The sequence below is a fragment of the Zonotrichia leucophrys genome, chromosome 4A (assembly GCF_028769735.1).
Source record: "Zonotrichia leucophrys gambelii isolate GWCS_2022_RI chromosome 4A, RI_Zleu_2.0, whole genome shotgun sequence".
In the NCBI taxonomy this organism is placed as follows: Eukaryota; Metazoa; Chordata; class Aves; order Passeriformes; family Passerellidae; genus Zonotrichia; species Zonotrichia leucophrys.
This window is the reverse complement of record NC_088174.1, coordinates 8,024,025-8,046,116: the sequence shown is the minus strand read 5'-3', so window position 1 is coordinate 8,046,116 and position 22,092 is coordinate 8,024,025. Positions and strand designations below refer to the sequence as shown.

Below are 22,092 nucleotides of genomic sequence, written 5' to 3'. Positions count from 1 at the left end.
CCTTCTCCCTAATTTCTCTTTATTGTGGAAGGACAAGTTTTGTGATACTGCCAAGTACAAGTGATATGCTACTACCTTGCTAAACTCTGGTAAATGACACTTTGAGGTGACTGTCCCAGTTAATCTTAGGATGCTGATAACCAACTGCAAGGCCAGCACTAATGGCCCTGTCTCAGGCGTGCCACAGGGCATGGATCATTCCTTGCCATCTACAGGCACAAACCTTTAGGTAGAGGAGCAGCAGTAATGATGATGGGCCTGCCAAGAGAGAGCCATGTACTGTTTGTTCTAGTGGCTTTCACAATTCATTGCTGCTGCTGTTTTCAAAACAGGCAAAACTTGTCAAAGCAGATGCCAAAAGCTAACCAAAAGTTGATTTTTCTCTGACATGCACTGATGCACTCTCATTTTAATGTCAGATGTACAGATGAGGGAACTTTGCAGAATTTGATGCATATGACAAAATGCACAATATGGCAGCATCAATTCGACTCTGAAACCTCCTGCTTCAACTCGGGACCATATTGAGTTCTGCACCACATAGGTTAAATGTTTTTCTAACACATAAAGCTATCCATACCTTATGCTAAAACATCCCCTAGATTGTTTAGCTCTTAGCAGTTGATAAACTGTGCAAAGGGAGTACACTTTAACCATGAAATGTAAGTTACTTGATACTGCTTGGGCAGTGAACCTGGCACTACATATTTATATTCACATTAATTTAGCATCTCAGCATGGGAAAAGACATTTCAAACAAGGGCTCTGTGGAAGTAACAGTGGAGTGTTTGTTCTCTGGAGCCCAAATCACAGCAGATTTCTAGGAATGCAGCTGAAATTTCAATCAGTGGGTTTGGGCTTTCATGTAAAAGAAACCTGAATATTCAGGTTTTCCTACAGTCCCTTTCATTACCTATCAGATAAACCTGGAGATATTTTTCTGTGAAACCATGACACCACAGAATGTACATTTTTCTGCTGTGAGCTCAAGTGAAAAGGCAGTTTTCTGCTGGTATGCACTGCCATTAAACACATTTAGTTTTCCATAAAAGCATACATTAATAACATTGGTCCATCAAATATTAACACTTTAAATGTGTAATGTGAAATCTGTCTGTGGAACATACATGTACTACAGTATTTGAGAGTGTGTGGGGTCAGCAAAGTCCATTCTGTAGGAGACTGGCAGAAGTCAGCTAGTCAGGGTTCCTTGCCTGACATTTCACTGCCTGACACATTTGGTATTTGCACTTCCACAGCTGAAACACTGGATTCATCATTATTTCAAAGCAATCAAGAGTGTCACATCACACCTTTCCAAAATCTTATAAAGAGTACAAAGTCCTGACAACATCTGCGTTTGGCACAGAAATGCATTGCTTTTGGACTTACTGTATGGTTTGCTAGTAATGCACAGTCTGGAATGGCAAGATGTATGCTCTAATTAAGAAATCCTTCAAAAGTCATCAGGAAAAAATTCAGTTGACAAATTCAGCTACTATTGATGCCCAAATATTGGAAAACATGGATTAAAAGGCACTTTTCAGGACTGGGATGCCTCCCAAAACTTAAATCTCTTTCTTGGGTTTTCTGAGAGTCATCTCATGGAAAGCAGGAGGAAAGACTGACAAACCTTTAGTTATCCCCTTGCCCCTTGTGCAACTGGAAGAGCAGAAGACTGGAAAGAAATTAAAATGGGAGGAGAAATGAAAGGATAACACAGATGGTCCTTGACTGGCGACAAGGCCCTGTTCACAGAGCCTCTGCAGGACATTGCTGTGCCCATGTGGGATGCCTGTCCAAAAGCAGTGTGTGTTCTGCTTGTGGTCTGACATTTGCTAAGACCAACACCTGAATGACTCACCATGACTTTTCAGAGTGTTGGATGAAGGGAGTAAATTTTACTGCAGATTTATCTTGGTATATGCCACATCACTCAGTTCTGTAGGAAATCGCCAAATGCCCTTAAACTGTGGCTTCAAAATAAGGAAGGAGGATGGTGAAACTTTTATTGCTTGGAAAATGGTGGCAGAGAGAGCTGCACTAGGTAGTTGTTTTCATCTGTATTTCTTTTAATTGATCACAGAGGTGGGCCTGTGACAGCTAAATCATTCCATGCAGCCCAAAACACATCTACATCTGCCTGTCTGGAATTTGGGATGAATTTCTATGGCTATTTTAAACCAGAGAATCACAGGATCATGAAGGTTGGAAAGGACCATTAAGATTATCAAGTCCAACTTTCAACTTAGTACCACCACCATGATCACCACTAGAGCATGTCCTCAAGTGCCATAGCCACATGTTTTTTGAACACTTCCAAGGATGAGGATGCCACCACTTCCCTGGGCAGTCTGTTCCAGTGCTTGACAACCCTGTCTGTCAAAACATCCTAAACATACCTAATGTAAACTTGCCCTGATGCAACTTGAGGCTATTTCCTCTCATCTTGTCACTTGTTACCTGGGAGATGAGACTGAAACCCACCTCACTACAACCTCCTTTCAGGGAATTGAAGTCTTATTTGATTAAATAATTGTAAGAGAAGTCAGTTTCCATTCAGGACATAAGACCATGGTTTAAGTCCTATGCACAGGCCTGTCCATGTGGTCGTCTTTTAGCACAATAAGTGACTGGACATATTTCATTATTGCACAGAGTGAGGTCTTAAAAAGTCTTCAGATCAAGACCACATTACTTGTTATTGCAAAAAATATATATACAGTCATATATTGGAGATGGCATATTGAAGAGCACAACTGATCCTCTCCAAACACAGCATTTGCCTGGAGCTGCAAGGAAGATTTGTTTATTTTTTTGTGTCCAAATATAATTTCTGTCTGGTGCAGTTTCTCTCTCTGTCTAACTTTGCTGGTGTGTGACTGATTTTCTTAACTCAGACTTGGTTTCTTTTCTAATGCTTTTTAAATCATGGCTAATTAGAGGAGTTCAGACTCCCCCATGATATCATATTCTCCTGTAGAATGTGAAATTAGAGTCATTGTGGATTGTTTTAATAAGTGCCAGGTTTGAGCTTTGAAAAATTTGGTCGTTAATACTGATATCAGCATACCTTATTCTGTGCCTTAGAAAAGACAGGTTAGAATCAGATTAATTAACTGCAAATATGCTGCATCGCTCAAAGCTCTATTTGTAAACCTTGCTTGCTAATCAGGACTGTTCCCAAAGCTTTAGCTGGCATTTTAATGGTGCTGACTAACATTGCTTTAATTAGCTGCCTCTGTAAAGTACCAGGCAAACCATCTGTGTGAATCCTTTTAATTAACTGAGTTCCATCTGAGGGTTTTTCCTGGCATTCTTAGCATGTCAGTGGAAGTAACATACAATGTATAGGGTAAAGATGTTATAGCATCAATTGTAAAGGAAATATCTCTGTTTCTGTGGTTGGCATTTATTCTGTAAGGGCTCAGACTTCTGAGAAGCTGAGAGGCCATGCTTATATTTCCCTACAATTTTAGTGTGATCAAGATAAGATCATGAGTCTGCAATGTGGACAGCAGTGATTTACCACCAACATTAGCATGAGGTAATGGCAGGAGCCAAGATGTACAACCTGGGCTTCACATGACCTGATATAGATTTCAATTTATCCTGTAAGTAACTTTAGAGGTTAAATCTGGCTGAAGAAATCCTTCAGATTTTACAAACAGACAACAGAATACAACTGTATCAAAAATGGATTATATTCAAAACAATTCTTTTTTAAAAAGCAACTGGAGAATACAGTGGCTATGCCTGAATCCTTATATCCAAACATTCCTGTCTTCCAAACATGGGGTTCTGTCCAGCTTGTCTGCCTGGGCTGTTTTTCACTGATGCCCCATACACACAGGGTAAATTCCAGGCTTGATGAAGCCAATAGAAAGGTTTCCTTCAGGATTCAGCCAACATATGTGCTTGAATGGTGACTGTTGATCAGTACAAACAGGATTTGTATCAGCTCAGACCTGATGTAAAACTTGATGTGAAAGTCAACTATGAACTAGAAGTGCATACAGGTATAGTTCACAGATTTCATGAACTGTGGTTCATATGACAGAGCATGCAAAGAAACACTATGGCAAAAATTTTGCCATGAAGTGATGCTACCTCAGTGTGAACTGCAGCACCAGTGCTTTCCTGATAGTCTGACAAAACAGTGCTAGATATGAATTTCATAAACCACAGAAATGTTATGGAAATTTTCTGGTTCAATGGAATCTGCTCCAATCACATATTTTTTCATGGAAGCCTGTCTGGGTTCCTGATGCTCTGCCCATACTTGAGGTGTCCAAGGGCCAAGGTTTGAGGGAAGAGTCAAAAATGTACACATACCCAACTTTCCAGTCTTCTGGGAAAAACAGATTGTGTATCACATGGCTCACAGTCAGTTTTGGAAACACCATCTTTCAGCTTTTTATGTTTAGAATTCTGTTCCTTCCTGGATTGTTATAAAAACTTGGTCCTGAGATGCTTTACCCTTACTTGGATATAAAGCAGAAGAGCATCAGTTATTTGCTACTAATCCCTTGAATAACTTAGGCAAATTCCATGGGCAGTTCCTGATGTTTAAAACATTGGTAATTTCTGCAAAAGTATTTATGTGCAGAGTAAAAAGCAGTAACCAGCTATGAGCAATCTAACCTTTTGGGAAATGGGAGATGACTTATTTGAGGAATGGCTTTAAGATCCAGGCCTTACTACAATCAATTAAGTGCTGAACTTGGATCCTTCTGGATAAAGACAAGAGTTACAGGTAAAATTACTAATGAACGATTTAGGATACTCCCTAACAAACTGGGAAAAGCACCTTAGAATCAGTACAGTCATGGCATGGTAATCAGTGAAGTGTTTATGATGTGACATCTGAAAGACAAAAAAATCAGCTGCTTTTGGGCACTCCTGGCCATTGGGGACAAGGAGACATCTTGGCTTTGTGACAGTCACTGTGCTTGGCTGTACTGACCTGCAGATTGAAGTGAGTGTCCTCCTGAAATGGAGACTGCACGCATTGGCCAATGAAGGCACAAGCAAAGCTCATGCCACTCCTAACCCTCAGCAGAGTCTGCTGGGACCCTGCTCAGCACCTCAGCAAGGCTCTGTGGGGTATTATTGCATTCTGTTAGGTGCTTTCTCTTATATTCTGTCTGTTTGTGTTAGTACTTAACACTCTCACTATTGCTTATTTTAGTATCAGAACATCTGGCAAAGAACATTTTTTAAAAATCCTACAGACTCTTGGCTTGCTGACTTAGAAACTATTTTTAAACTGCAACATTCAGAATCACCTAGTGTCATTTAATGAAAAAGATATGCTTTTAGTGTCCAGCAGAAAGGCTGAGTGCCCAGCCTGGCTTGGGTTTTACAGTTTGTCTATTTTATTAACCACTCTTATAAAAACAATCTAGTGCTAAACAATATGAAATTAATCACAAGGTCTAATGCCTTAAGAAACTTACCATACTGGGAACTGTTTTGCAGATAGTCTGTTGGGTTTTTTTTAAAGCAGACAGATGATAGATTATGAATTTGAATACAGAGAGGATTTTATGAAACATGTTTTCTGAATCAACACAGAGCATAAGCATGTACAGACCAAGAGACTGAGGATTGTTTTGGAACCATATTCAGTAGAGAAGCAATTGGATTCTGCTGTAACTCTGGGACAACTGTTTGCACTGACATCTCTTCTGCACATTTCCTAGTATTCCCAGGGAGTTCTGCTACTTAACATACACAATTGGAAGTGTCAGTTTAGTTTCAACAGGGACTCTAGAGCTCTCTGGGCTGTATCCTGGTGCAGGAAACTGTCCTTGGACACCAGCTGACCAGTGATCTCACATGCTGCTTTCTGTACCCCTCAAGTTGTAACAGCATCATGCAAGGCTGCATTACTTTCCTTGGAACTTAAAATTTGCCTAAGAATTGTAGGTTACCCATTTGGAAGCCACACATAAAGAGCAATTATGAAATAAAACACAATCCTTGGAAATGTGCAGACCACAAGCATTTCTAAAGCCAGAGAGGAACAGACTTGAGTATCAAAGTACTTCTTCCTATTTTGCATATTGAAAATTCTGTGAAACCTGAATCAGCTCAGGCACACACACTGCCCAACACAAGTGGGCAGTACTTTCATTACCTGACAGTGCTTTTGGAAAACTCTTGGCTCAGGTAGGAGTTGCACATACCCCTAGGTCTCTGTTAAAAAAATATAGTTAATTTTCCTCTTTCATGGAGTCCAGGTCTCTTCCCTAGAAAAAAACCTATTCTATAGGGTAATGTACACATAGAAAGATATAGGGATGATTTTTGTGTACTAAGTCTCTTAGTGGTTTTCATAGCAGCATTAAAGGCTCACAAAATAGGCTTCATGCTCCACTGCAAAACATTAATTCTAGGAGGCCCCAAAATACAGGAGCAGTCTGGAATAACAGTAATGAGATAACTTATTCATGTGCAGAATCTGAATGGCAAATGGATTCAAACTGAAGGAGAGTTGGTTTAGATTAGGTATTAGGAAGAAATTAATTCCTGTGGGGGTGATAAAGCCCTGGCACAGGTTGCCCAGAGGAGCTGTGGCTGCCCCATCCCTGGGACTGTTCAAGGTCAGGCTGGACAGATCTTTGTGCAGCCTGGTCTAGTGGAAGGTGTTCCTGCCCATGGCAGGGGTTGGAAGACCTTTAAGGTTCCTTCTAACCCAAACCATTCTATGACTCTATGAATTTACTTTTCTAGTTACTTTTGACTGCACAGACAGTTGAAACATGCTTGGATCCTCTGCCGCCCTGACGTACAAGAGGAAAACACAGAGTAGATCGAAGGACTTCAAAATTCTCTTTGTGAGGGGATCAGGGCTAAACTCCTCTCCCCAGCTTTTAAAATGCTGTGTGCCTCTTCTGGTTGCTGGAACAGCCACTTTGACAGCTAGATAAGCATGCAAAGATGTGAACAGTTGTTGAGGTGCTCAGATTAACAATGTCTGAATTAGCCTTCTTCCACCTAAGGAATCAGAGCTCTGAAAAAGTGGTAATGAGTCCTTCTTCAGCCAAAGCTCTTCCAGTCCTGGAGAAATCTAAGTGCTAGTAACATTCCAAGTAAAAGATAAAGAAGCCTGCCTCCAGGCAAAAATCCTTTATGTTAGGCTGTTCCCTCTCTTCCACACAAGACAACAGAATATGGTTATTGTATATAAGGAACAGCTATTCAGTATGAGACATATTTGGAATGGAGGAATAAATATGTGTTTATAATCTGATCCTTACAAATTCAAAACAGAGCAGCCTAAGACTTAAAAGAGGTGAGGGAAGCATCCTGCAGAGATTATGCAGCTTGCTAGGAGAATGACAGTGAGATTTTCATCATAGTTGTGTTGAATAAATCTGGAAAAACTCTGTTGATTGAACTAACCTTGATGCTATGTGTGCAAACCAAACTGTATTTTTAAAATATTCTTTAAAAAAAGATCCTTATGTTTATATGGAAAAAAGATCACATAAATTATATTCTTCTGTGTTTATGCAGTGCATTTCATGCAGAAATAGTAGTACTTTATATAACACAGAGCGCTTGCCTATTTTCCTGCAGTTCCAGTGAAAGTAAGGTACAGTAAGAACAGTAGGTTTGCTTTGTACTCAGAGATCCAGTTAATGTTTGTCTGCTGACCCATTTGTACCAGAAAGGCCAGTGCAAAGAAGCAGATAACTGGGAACATGGATTTCCTCATTCTGCCACTGTGGTTCACATCCCCCAAATGACCTTCAGTGTAGGAAATGTTCCATGACCATATTTTGGCCATTTGGGTATGAGGTGCTGTGTTGGGGCTACTTGGTGAGAGGGGCCAAATGCAGAGGTGCTAAAGAACATAGAGTACATAGGGAATCTCTGCCTTACAGGCAGTGAGGGACATTGTGGAACACAAGTTTCATGGTGACCTGGGATAAAATGTGCTCCATTTTTCCCAGAAATTTTCCAATCTACCAAACTTTCCTCAGTATCTGTAAAAGCTTCTTGCATCCCTTTGCCTTGGAAAGGCAGGAAATCTGTCAGCACCTTTAACTCAGTTCTGTACTCCAGCTTGCTCTAGTGCAGCTTCAGGGCTGGATATCTAAACTGAGCCCAGAGAGCAGCAACACATGGGGGAATAAACTGCTGCTGCAAATTGACTGTTTCAAGGTCAAAACCACCAACTGCTGAAAGGAGACGTTTTTACAGTGGTAAAGAAGTTTTTACCACTGTCACATCAAGTAGGGTAAAACACAAATATTCTAGAGCTACTTCATCACCAGAACTAAGTCCTGATTGATCATCTCATGAAGATACAGGAACCTCAGGCAGAGAAAACCTGTTACACTGTTTCAGTGCAGGGTTAGCTTCTAGGGGTCAGCTAGGATTATTTTAAATAATCTTTGTGGCTGGAGGTGCTTGGGGAATGGTAGCACAGCCTATGAGACCAAATGGATTTCTTTCCTACTAAAAATTCTTTTGCCTAATTTCTTCCCTCTGCTTTTGTTTCCATTCTACACGAATGTGTCACCTCAAGGTCTGATCTGAAGTCCATTGAACTAAATAGATTTGGAACCTGGCCCAAACACCTACTCTGTGTGGCACAGCAAAAAGGCAGTTTCCCCTTTCATCTTCTGTCTCATATTTCTACCATATTCCTTAGGATTTCTAGAGAGAAGGACCATATCATCATCAGTAACTGCATCTGTTCTCAGAGAAGACTGAGTCCAAAAACAAAGTTAATAGAAATCTGTCTATTGACTACAGTGGAAAGTGGATCAAGCCTCAGTCCATGTGCATTTAGCCTTTTCTCTCAGTCATGCATCACAATCCAAATTATTACAAATCTGTTTTGTAAATTTGTAATATTACAAATTAAAGTGATGCGTTCAGGTTCCTTTAAAAAACAGCCAAAGCTGTGCAATGATGATGTCTTTTAAGTAGTGGTGGAGGCAGACAATAAATGTGGATGGAAAAGTTGTTCACTATCCAAAAACTGCAAACACCAGCTCTAAATAAAATCCATATGTGCCTCTTGGAGGTGCAGGTGTCAACGATATTAAGCCACAAAGTGCTTTACATTAAAATAACTTTAAGGACCAGGTTAAGCTCTAAAAACTCCAGGGTAATTTGGAGTTAATCACCACAGCTAGTCTTTAATATGGTCAGACTGTAGACAGTGTATGAAATTCATTGCTTGAAGGAGCTAGTAGCACCTTATCTAGACACTATGAACTTCCATCCAGATTCAAGGCAAAGATGTAGTTTCAGTTTAAACATTCAAAAGGCTGTTGCTTGTGTTTTAGCTTTCTGGGGCTATAGTCAAGCTCTTCACATCATTTTAATATATTTTCTGCAGATTAATTTCCTGTGTTTTCTTTTATAGTTGCATAAAAAATTGCCTATCAATTGCCCAGAAACTCTGAAGGGCTCATAAAACACTTTCTAGGTTGCTCTAGTTTAATTCCTGCTCTCAAGTTAAAATATTATATGAATCCACCAATCTCTCTACCACTGAGGAAACAAATTAAATGAAGCTTTGGTGCATTCTGAATCCTCTCTGAAGTCTCTTTGAAGGTCTTGGAAGTTATCTTGGAAAAATTCTGAGCAGCTTATCCTATCCTATCATGTCAGTCCAAAGAATTGAAGTTCTGTCATCCATGTGGGAAGATACGTATTTTTTCACATACATTTTGGATGCTGATATAAAGATAGATTTTTTAAAAAAAGTTATGGTCAAAAAAGCAGAATGGAAATGAGCAATAACCTCAATCTGGCTGTGACAGCAAACATTCCTTGAGGAAGGTAGTGACAAAGGCAAATCACAAACCAAATAAAATTATCTAAGCACATATCAATAAGAAAAAGACATCTCCCTGGAATGCCCATAGCATTATATTTCTAAAACAAATTTACTTCCAAATAAAAGTTAATTTAAACTATCTGACAACTACCCAGTGTTAGGACTCGCTGCTATGAGAAGGGTAGGTGGTAGCAAGCAGAGTTGCATAGAGGATGGAAGAGCTGGGTACAGGATCCCTTCCTCCATCCCAAAAATGTTCATGAATGGAAGGGTAAGAAGGCTAGAACTGAGAGCCTGAGAGCTCTGGTGTGTGAGGTGGGGAGAACCCAAAGCTTCTTCACCAAATGGTTTAATGTGTGTGCATTCTGCAATGGAAAAATCACTCCACCAGAGCATTCCAACAGAAAGGGTTGAAGATTTTGGTTTAATTCAGTGCAAGATGTGCTGCACTACACAGATATTCTGTATTGACTTACAAAATGTCTGTCAGGTCACCAGGAGCTGTACATGCCCTGCACCTTGCAATGCTGAGTCTTTGTCTCCACTGCAGAGTGCAGGCTGTCACCTGGACCAGCTCAGGCACTGCTGAAGGTAGCACTGAGCTCATGGCAGGCACATTTTTCCTGCTTCTTCAGCAAGTTTTGCAGTGAGTTCTGCACTGTCCCAGGATCTAAAATAGCTAGTTCAAAGATTCAGGTATTACTGGGCCATGCTGCTGTCTACCATGCAGACAGAGCCTCACTCATTTTTAGGTGATGTTCTCAGCCCACTGTTGTGAGATACCTCATCTGGTACATCTTTAGACCTGCTGTGTATATAGGTGACACTTGGCATTTCTGTATCTAAAGAAGAACAAAAGTACATCAGAAAAATTATTTGAATTTGATAAAGAAAAACCATAGTACCAAAGGAGCTTAAACTTTAACATGTTAGCAATATGAATGTTCTTGGAAGGCAGTGTGTTTAGTCAGGGCAGCAAGCTTAGAAAACACTGGAGCCAGATGGGCTGATTCATACATCAGCATGCAGCCTTATCTGCTGAGAAATCAAACCAGCAAGTGGAATGTAGAAACCTTTTCTGAATCCTGCAATTGTGAATTTTTGCTTCTGATGTAAGCTTTTCTTAGGTTTACATATTTGATCTTCAGCTAGACTCTAAATACTTTGATTTATAATTGTTGAATGTAGAAATTATACAATCCACAATAAATGTTCCAGCTTTGAAGGCACTGTCCATAGAAGTGCCATAAAAGACAGCCACAGCTAAATGCTCAAAGAACTTGGACATGAAGTTTATTTTCATGGCAGGAGGCAGAAGCTCTGAAGTCCACTCTAGGTCATGAGCTGATCCAGATCTGAGAATGATGGTGAATTCTCTCCCTGACTACAGATCCCCTCTCTGATGATGTCTGGAGCATCCTGAGGTGGAAGGAAGGAGATCAAGCTCAGAAGCATGTGATGTCCTTTGAGTGTCACTATTGTGTAAAAAGAGCCTCAATTCCTGTGACCCTAGGTTTTTGGTTACATATGTGTGCTGATAAGAAGAATACAGTTCAGATGGTAAAATACTTTTCAGAGCTGCAAAAGGAAGGAATACCTAGATCTGTATAGGAAACAAGGCATGGATTTTGCCAGTGCTAGAAAGAATACATTTTAAAAAAGAAAGGTTAGCAGGGAATCTGTGGTAGAAGCTGGTGAACCACTGAAGGAAGCAGAAGATCCTTCTGAAAACTACTTAAGACTCATGATGTCTGGTGCCAGGGAGACAGGATACAAACACTGCATCTCTTTGTGTCAGTGAGACCAGTGTCACTATGGATGCAGAAGACATTAATTCCAGGGAGAGAGCAGTGCCAGCTTTTCTCAAAGGAATCCTTTCAACAGCTCCTTCACTTAGGTAGCTAAGAAGTTCAATGTCCAATGCAAGATGCTGCCTCCTGGCATTACCTCTGCTTCATTAAATAAGGAGACAGCGATTTGTGCAGTTACACTCTACAAGGCCTGCAGAGAGGCAAGAGAAGAGCCCCAGGTCCCTCTGACTAGCATTACTCATTTCTGTAATGCAGCTTGAGAAATGGAGGGGAACCATATGTGACAGAATATAATGAGCATTTATGAGAGAAACTCACATGGATGGCCAATGGCCAGAGTTCTCACACATTTCATTAAAAAATAACCAGGAAAACCAGAGAAGTGAATTTCCTGCATATCATGGGATGTTGCACAAAAGACATTGTATGCTGAACACATAGGAATGGAAAGTTGGCACAAGATCTGCAAGAATGCTTGAGATACCTATTCAGATCAGGCATGAACAATTACCACTGAAGATAGAGCACCAAATATTGTACACATAATCACTGCAGAAAGCAGAATGTAAATAACCCCTGAAATCACAGGAGACTCCTGGTTCTCTTTTACCTAACATTGTTACAGATTAAATCAGGGGAAAAACAGACCATAGTGGGACTCACATTTTTAATGAGATAGTGCACAGCTAGCAATGTAATGGCCCATCATTTGTAGCAGATTGATTAAAAATAGATTTTATGAACAGCTAACAGAAGATAATAGATCACAATTCAAAAAAGGCTCATTCTAATAATTTTCCATACTTATCAGTTTAAACATGGAGTACAAAATTCCAGCTGAAGACTATGAATAGGAAGAACTAAACTTGATAAAATGGATATGAGAGTTTAAACGGGGCCTTACTTTTCCTTACTAGATCGTTGTGGAATATTTTAAAATCTTCATAGGTATCATGACATTTACAAGCTCATGAACAGAAAAAAGCCAAAACATTTCATTGCCAAGCAAAACCAATCAATCTGGAAGCATTTATGTTTCTATAGTAAATACAATACAGAGATACTAAAAAATAATAGAAAAGGTTCCTGATTGAAAATGCCAATTATTGAGTAGGACTTTTGTGATTTAACTTAAACTGTCAAAAAGTAAGCATCCAGTTTTCCTGTGTTCCCTCAATAATCAGTGGAGAGTGACAGGTGTCTCCAGGGAAAAAAGTCTTCTCATTCTGGGTGACAGGTTGAATCACCCTCATGTTTCCAACAGCTGTAAAGGGTATTTAGATTATTGTCTTCCCAACTGAAGCTTAGATTAGCTGGAAAAACTGACCAGATTTTGGGCACACCAGCACACCAGTCCTTCTTTTGATCTGGAAACAAAAGAGGGATCTGTGTTCCCAGCACCTTACTATTTTACTAAGTTCTAGTTTGCCAAAGAAAGGATTTTGCCTTAGAAATTTTCTTTCCTACATAGTAAACCACTATAGAGAAAACTCCAATGGATGTTTTAAGAAAATTCCACTGGACATTCCAACTCCAAAGAGTTGTATTTAAAGTTGAATGGGCTCAATCTCATCCTAAGACACAAAAACAGCATCACAGCATCAGATGAGTTATAAGCTCAAAATGGTTCTTCCTTGTCACTGGTTCAAAAAAGGATTCTGGATACCTAGATCAAAATATTGATACACATATCTGATAGAGAGAGTAAACAATTGTCAGGGCAGATGAATCCAACCCAAAACTGATGTGTGGATACCATTTATTATCCAGTAAGTGCAGTGAACACATCAATCCCACCTGAACAGGAACCTTCTTGTGCACTCACATCCCTCTGGCTTTGTGCACTTACTGCCTCCTGCTGACAGGCTGTGCTCAGGGAACAGCTGCTTTCCTCAGACAATTAAACTCTGGAGAAAGCCAAATAAAACCCCTTTCTATGATGCTGCATGAATACTCTTTTATAATTGGAAATGTGGGGTGCCACTAAGACAGGCATTTAGGGAAAAGCCCTGGTCAATCTCCCAGCCATTAGGCCATGTCGGGAATGCTGGAACAGGCTTGTGAAAGATCCTGCTTAGTCTCTTTCATACAGTGGCTCTTAATAATGAGCATATAATAAATGTACAGTCTGGAGAATTTACTATACAGTATCCAATTGGATTTATATAGTCATAAACTTCCACAGCACTGCTTCTATGATTTACAACAGTCTCTACTAATTATGAAGCTATGCCTGGACCTGAGATGTAAAAGGTAAACGTTGCCAGACTGGTTGTACAGTGACACTATACAAATGCACACTTGCCAAAGCAATTTTGACTTGCTTGTTAACAGACAGCCATTCCAAATAACCACATATTTTGGTCTGCTCTTATGAAAAGCACCAAAACCAGAAACCTAGGAATTGTGAGATGGTGTTTTATTGTGATAGAGTTTAGAGATAAGGAGTCTGGAATGGACAGTCATTGAAAGGACTGCTGCTTTCTGCCTGGATTGTAAGGGATTGGACTTGGTAGCTTACCTGATCCTTTCAAAAATCTATACTTCTGATTTCCTAAATAAAAATCACCATGGGAAATACTGTAACTTACTGTAGGACAAGCCTCTCATGACCTGAATGGATACAGGAGGATGTTTACTTCACAGAGGTTTTCCAGCACAAATATTTAATTTTGTTGTTACTCAGCATATTAAATAACTTTCAGAAAGGACTATTTATCACTAATATGAATTACCTGGGCATCGTGGGCAGCACAGCTGTGGTACATGCACAGGGGAAGCACAGTGTAGACTTGGGCATCTTATTCTGCTGCACAAAACATTTCCATTCTGCAGATGGAACATAGTACATAGTATTTTAATGAAATGCACTGTCTTACAAATTTCTGTGTTCTCTATTCTACATCCAAACTTTTTTAAAAGCCTTTTTACAACATTCTGGTTTCACTCACACTGAGATATGCCCAGATACTTCCACTGCCTTTGAATTTATGCTGGAGGTCAGAAATCCTTAAAAACCTGAAAATCGGAGGAAGTATCTAAAAATGGACAGCAATGATCTCCATTTCTCTTTTTCTTTCCATTTCTCTTTTTCTTTTGAGCAGATTATGCTTAGGAGTTGCATTTCCAAAACTAAGACATGGATAAATGGTCGATCTCTGAGATATCCCCTACTGAGGGTTAGTTCAAGACCACAAGAGACAATAGCATCTGTAATTGTTCCTGAAAACTGTGGAGAGTCTTTTGTTTTCCTTTTATTGCTTTCCCAGTAGACAAAAAAACCCAGATGGTAAGTAGCCATTTTTCTAAGAAACATGAGTTAAGTCTAGGGAATAGGGTTCATTATTCATGTCATTAACATAATATTCTATTTGACCACATCTAAGTTTGATTTATAATTAAAACACAGGGAATTTTCATTCTCCAGTGTCTGTAACCAGAAAAGACTATCCATTTCAAATTCCCATTTCCCATCTATAATTCATCCTCTTAATTTACCTCTGAGTTGCTCATATTTATAACAAGAAAGATCTTTCAGCATGAACATTGATACTAAGTTATGACTGTAGTTTAAGGTGGTGTCAGGACTAAACCTACTTTATTTTCATATGCCTTCTGGAGCACTGAAATGTTTTCAGTGGATGTGCAGAGTTCCCTAGACAGCAGATGTATAGGCTTTTCTATTCATCCCTTTCAAAATAATTCATTGACAAATATCTGCAGACCACAGGCTGGAATCCTACTGTTAGATCATTGCTAGCCACAAACTACAGTTGTGCATCTGCTTTGGAAAGAGACACTAAACATGATTATCACCATCTGTTTCCAATAAGAACTGGAATGAAATATACTGATTTTGTAGGAGAGGAGCAAATTTTAGACTGTAGGATCTTGACAGAACAAGGACTATCCCTGGTCTGCACAGCTGCTTGCCCAGCAGACGTGGGAGCCTGTGAAGCACAGCTGTGGAAGAGAGGCTGGCACTGCCTGCTGACCTGTCTCCATGTTGCTGGCTTGTCCTGTTCTGTGACCTCACTCTTTTTCATTTTAAGTCCTGTGGAATCTCCTGAGGTGAATGTTTACTTGCTGTGCATGGTCAGCTGTGATAAAATTCTGCAGGCCAACTTTGCTGCTCCACACTGCCAGCCAGACTCCACTGTGTGCCTCAGGACAGAGCCACTTTACCTGATCTTGTGCTTAGTGAGACTGATCTTACACCTGCTCTCCCAGTGGTAGCTGGGAGAGCAGCCCCAGCACCAGAGCACGACCCAAGTGCTGGTCAGTCTCTCTAAGCCAGGGCCAAGGTCACATTTCTGCATCAGGTACCAGACACTGTTGATGATCTCTCTCCCAAAGCTGGGCTAGCAGTGCTGAGGGTGGAGAGCAGTCATTCAGCCTGAGATCTGCAGATATGACTGTGAACACGGCAAAAAACTGCTTTAAAAAACTGTATTTTAGGGAGTAAAATAATGATCTGACAAATTGTGAGTGCTCTATTTTACTTGACAGTAACAGTCAACAGGCTCCACTATGAACTGGAGGGGAGGAGGGGTTGTAAAAGGAAGGGGGAACAGGGTGAGAACACTGAATTATGTTTAGTTTTATTCTGGCTTAAGTATGTAAATTATAACTTGTAAAAATACAATACTATACACACACAAAAACAGGAAAGCTTTTTTTTTTTAGTGCCAGGCTGTATAACTTGGCCTCTGTTTAGTTAATTTGCCTTGCCTTTTTCTTAAACATCAGAAGTGTGTGTGCTGGGGGGATGGACAGACAGACTGTTTAGAGACAGAGCAGAGATCTCTGTCTGCTGCCTGGCTGATGTGACTTGTTTTGTGCAGACATCACGTGGATCACGGTGTCTGTGGCCAGCAAACACATTTTGATGCACTGGATATAAAGACCCCTGGGGATTTTTTTGCTTTTCTCTGCAGTGTAAGGGGATCAGTTGCTGCATCAGACTCTGTACAGATCCTGCCAGGGAATCATATCTGACTTAGATCTCTGTGACTTGCTGTCTGTGGCACACTTTACTTTCATCTTTTACACTGTCATATGTCAGGTTTATGGTCTGTGCTTGTGCTATGTCATGATATGTCTTCTAATGCCTTTATTTTGCTAAAATTATAAATTGTTGAGGGTTTCCTGAAAGAAACTTCATGAAACTGATGAAGCTTCAGGAGCTTTCATGGTAGATCTCTCTCTCTGAGGGCATGATTTTGGCCAGGACAAAACTCAAATGAGTGGTTGGATGCTACAGTTGTTATTTGCAATCATCTTCCTTCTAGACAACAAGAGCCACATCCAAGAGATCCCTCCGCATCCCCAGTGCTGAAATTATCCCAGGTTGCCTTTTGCACGCTCATGGCACACCTAAGGTAAAATATGGCAAACAAGGGAGTAAAGTCCAGTCCACTTCTGAGCTGCATGTACTGGAAGGTACCATAAGCAGTTTCCTTCTTTACTAATCTGCTGCCCTGAACTATCACTTTGTCTTCCACACCCAAGTTAAAAAATAAAACAGACTCTGTTTTTTGGTGGCTCATAGTGTGTGGGTGTGTCTGGGTCCCAGCAATGTTGTTGTCTAGAGGAGCTGACCAGGCACTTTCCCATCCCTCCAAACTGTCCAACATCTCTCTAAAAACCATTGAGCATTTATTTGTATCCAGATCTCAAGGATTTCCAGTTAATTTTTTCCCCACCCATGACACATTCTTCCAGTGATTTAATGAGTGTTTCACTCCACACAAACTCTGAGGGAGTTTTCAACTTGGCATATACATCAGCAAAAGTTGAGTGGAAACTCCTTTTTGCTCTAAACAAACACTTTCCTTCCTACTACATTGTTTTTTCTCTCACAGCTGCATTCTGCAGCTAAACTTGTGGGACTACTGTTTGTGCATCTCTGTACTGAATTGTAGTAGCAGATTCCCTCAGAGCAAATGCTGCACAGGGGCCCAATATTTTACACTTGCAGGGAGGGAAAAGAGCGAGGAATACTTTATTCTTCATTAAATATAGCAGACAGAACTCAGCATCTGGAGTGTCTCATGTGTTAGTGATTAAGATCCCTTACTGTTTATTTTAAAGTACTCTAAGGGACATAAACTGCCCTCATTTCTGTGCCTCCTCCCAGCTGTATCTGACATACTGTGGGGATCTCTGACTGCTGTGTTTTTGCATCAGCCATCAACTGATGGGAGCCCTTTCATGTTCTATCCAATTCTCTCTGCTCCCCACAACCTTTTCTCATGTTTCATCATCTCATTCCTCTTTGACTGACTTTTACTAACAGTGATATCTAAGCCTGTTCCTTCAGTACTTTAGGGCAGCAGATGCTTTGACTGGAAGATGTTGGCAGTGTACACAGATCAAAGTACCAAATTCAGGTTCAGCATAATCATCCACATTGGTGGAACTGCAAGGGTTATATTTAGGTAGTGGGGCCTGATCAGTTGAGATGTAATGCCCAGCATCCACAAAGCTTCTGGCTAATTAAGGAGTTGTTTTGTCTATGCTATGCAAGGATTTTTTGCCAGTATTGGCCTTCTCTGTTAATATTTTCCTTTCACTAGGATCACCTGCCTCTATTTCCTGCAGCCTGACCAGGACCCACTAGTGAAAATAGGTTTGGCCTTTGTCAAATGGTAGCTGCATGAGAAAGGATTCTAGTCAATGAAGCAAGCAGGAGTTGTAGGATCAATAATTCAGCAGTCCTACCTCTGAGCAAAGACAATTAACGCAGTAAACAAGGCCATACGGTTCTAGATAAGGATGCCATCTTTCTCCTACATGGTATTTCTTATCTTGAAACACACAGTATGTATCTGAATCTGTAAAACAGTAAAGAATTGAAAGAGCTATGAATGAAAATTTCCATTCAATTTTTATGAAGTATATTTAGATGTGCAGTTTTCTGTAAACTTCTTTTCCTGAAGAATTACAGAACAGAAAGACCCTTAATTCCACATGCTGTTTTTTCTTAACTTCCAAACCAAAATAAATGGCATGGTCTCCCATTTTTTTTCCAAAATTGCCACTCCTGAAATGATGATTAAATGGCTTTTGTACAGGTGAGTTTATCCTTTCACCTGTTTAGGTAAGAAAATTTAAGTGCCTGATCACTCAAACAGGCTTATAGGAAACAAAATCTCTTCACTGCAAAACCAAAGCAATTGGTCCAACTGAGGAAAATCCCAGGTTGTACCACAGAGAGATGCTGAAATAATTTATGCATCAGCTTTCAAAATATTTTAAATCTTTTGTTCACTAAGCACTTCTGATCTTGCAGTTACAGACTTGCAGAAATCCACATACAGGTCAGACATTATTGTCCTATGCCTTCCTGTCACACTAGGGTTTCACACTGAAACCTCGGATCTCTACAATAAAAGGGTGTTTCTCATGTGCTTCCATGTAGGAATACCTTTCTGTTATCTTAATGATATCCAAGTACAGTTTAATTCATTACCCACAGTATCGATGATACTTCAGGATATCTTAAAAAAATACCCATCTTCCATGTGCTAATCCAAGCCAGGGACAGTCTTCACATTTCACTGGGCTAGAAGAAAGTAGCCAGAGCTAGGGACTGTTAGTAGAAGCTCTGATCTGTTTTCCCTTCACACAGGAGCATAACAAATGGAACACAGGATGTGAAAAAGCAGACAGCTGGAGTTTGGCAATTTCTCACTATTCCTTCTTTGAACAAGGTTCCTGCACATGGTTTTTCTGTGAGTGAGTTCAGTGGGGCAGAGGGCCTTTCTGAAACTCGTTCTCTTTTTTTTTCTCCCATCTTCCTTGGAAGCAGAACCTGCTAATACTGAGGCTAAAAATTTTTAAGGGCAAATAATGTCTTTTGTAAGAAGGAGGCCAAAACCCAACCTGTGCAGGTAGGGAGAGCATGCCAGAGACCTACTAACAAGGCTGAAGCAGTCAATAACTCCTAGGTTTATTTGGGTAGCTATTCCTGCTTGCCATGATTTCTGAAATATGTTAACATCTCCCACAGATGACAGGCTTTACAGAAATGCTCCCTTTATTTTGTTTGTATTCTTTTCAATTCTTCTCATCAAGTTTTTGACAGTTTTTTAAGAGAGACTCTTAATTTTCTCAAAGGATGTTGAGAATCTAATCCAGTTCATATGAGGTTGTTTTTACAACACAACAGAACAGTCTTGGACAAGCTTTACACTAGCTGAAAACTTCAGCACAATAGTCTTACACATGGGACAGATCCAGATAATCTGTCATATGTTTACAGAGGTTACTAAATAGAATTAAGCACACTCTTGACTCAGGATATTTGAAATAAAACAGGTTCTCCAACTGATGTGTTATGTTCTTTATGATACACTATAACCTGTACAGCTTCAGGAAAATGTACCCCAAGTGTGGCTGTGGCCTGATTCCACTAAATACAGGATTAGAAGGAGGAAATATGTTAGAAGGTTTAGGACATTCTTTTCTGAACCACATCTGAAAATAGAAGGAAAATGTCCAATTTAGGTGAATGTGACAGATTTGTTTGAAGTCTACTTACGTTTTACTTGTTCTAGTTTACCTCCATCTATGAAAAGGAGACAGAGCACACCAAAAAAGATAAAATGAAAATTCTCCAATATCCACTTCCTTTCCATCTTTATCATCAACAGGAAAAGAAAGAGCCTCCAAGAAGAGAATGTTGAACTGTTGGGAAAAAATATTAATTATAGTCTTGTAAGATACTCAATTATTTAATACAGCACACAGAATTCTTAAACTGCCACAACAAAAAAAAATATATCTGTATCATGCATCTTCCTTTCATGGAAACAGCTTTGCCTTCAGGTAATTTAATTTTTGGAAAAAGGGCCACATTCCTATTCATGAAAGCTGAAAACTGGATATTCCTTCTAAAAATGTCCTTATTTTATTTCAAAGCAATCTGGCAAGGAAGCAATCTAAATTCCCAAAAGTTCTCTTTCCCAGGAAACTAGTTTGGGCTATGTTCTTGTAGAGCATCACTTTTAGAGATACCTTTGGTGTCAATTGCAACATGTTTGCTTCATCCTAAAGTCAGCCTTGTTGTCCCTGGAGTACAGGTCGTGTGGAAATCCCTGTTCAGGGTGAGCCACTGGCCCTGCTGCAGCAGTGGGAGTTCTCCTGACCACATCTAATAGGCTTCCAGCACTATTCAGCTCTCCCCTTCGCCCCTCTCCCCACCACTATTGTTCTGGTACTGTGTAGAATTAATTTTTCTAGAGTTAACCCTTCTGCTGCCTTGATAGCTGAGAGCAGAGTGGGGGAATGACTTGGCATCTCCATTCCTGTGGATCTTTAATGTTAAAATCCTGCATGTGAGGCAAAGCTTAATTTATTCTTCTCTGTGTGGTGCAGAGCTGGTATTGTACTTGCTGCATTCTGTTTATCTTTTTCTGGGGTTTAACAAGTGAATTATTTTATGGAAATAATTAACTAATTAACTAAAGCAGATTTTTTTTAATACAGCCAACTTAAGACTCTACTATTTTGCTGCTCCAATGCTTATAAACATTCATTGCAAAAGTGTTATCTTCCCAGAGTGCACTTGTCCATAACTTACAATGTTGGAAAGATTTGGGTATGATTTTAAAAGCCTTGATATGGATTCACTATTAGTTTTACAGAAGCTTAAAAACCCCAAAAAGAGTCCCTATTGGAAAAATGAGCTGTCTGTTTTGTAAACTAATATGGCCTCTTCAGATTTCATGTACACAACAGAACTGTATATAAATATGTTCAAACTTACAAATAATCAAGGCAAAAATAATAATTTATATAGGCATAAGTAAAGTGGTGGATAACTTAAAAGAAATTAAGCAGTAAGTTAAGAAGCCATTAAAATGAAGATCTTCCTGTTAAGACTGTTGAGACCTAGGATACTGTAACAAAGGGTGTGTGATCTGAGTTTATCAGCGGCTTCATTACCTTCATTGTTCAAAAATTCTCTGTATTCCCAAACCACAACCACAATGGACATCTTCCTTAACTAACTAAACCTGTGCCACTACTCTGTACTCAGTAAACTCAATCAAAACAATGCAAATTGCCTCTGAAAATGTTTAAAGAAACCCCTTCTTTAAAACAAGTCCCTATTCAGTAACAAAACATAACTTTCCATTTATTTTGCAAGTTGAGAATAATGTTTCAATTTCAGAAGAAGAGTTTAAGTAATTTTTCTCTTTCCAATATTCAAATCACACAGGACATTTTTGAAGCCAAACAAGCTTTTAAAAACCTGTTTAACATTAAAACCTCATAATTTAGTCCCAGGACATCATGCATGCATTCAGAACAACAGTAGCACATCACTGGGACTAGCAGAAATGTGAATGTTTAAATATTTCAGCTTTCTTAGGGATTGCTTAAGCAAACAATAATTATAAATGGTGCACAATTATCCTTCATACAGCACCTTATCTGTTAGCTAGGTTAGTTTGTTGGAATTGA

The 22,092-nt window shown here is 39.6% G+C and overlaps 1 protein-coding gene across 4 annotated transcripts in view; it reads right to left on the bottom strand.

Moving 5' to 3' along the window:
- Nucleotides 1–22,092, bottom strand: part of CHRDL1 (chordin like 1) — a 38,360-nt gene that overhangs the window by 14,810 nt on the left and 1,458 nt on the right. For 3 of the 4 annotated variants that reach the window (XM_064713299.1, XM_064713302.1, XM_064713300.1), the window contains exons 2-4: nt 20,165–20,310; nt 18,343–18,455; nt 14,355–14,448 (exon numbers count right to left, since the gene is read on the bottom strand). In XM_064713299.1, the coding sequence (XP_064569369.1) occupies nt 14,355–14,448; nt 18,343–18,455; nt 20,165–20,270 (313 nt within the window). In that variant the 5' untranslated portion in view covers nt 20,271–20,310. The remainder of the gene's footprint in view (nt 1–14,354; nt 14,449–18,342; nt 18,456–20,164; nt 20,311–22,092) is intronic. The other variant, XM_064713303.1, reaches the window with a different exon arrangement.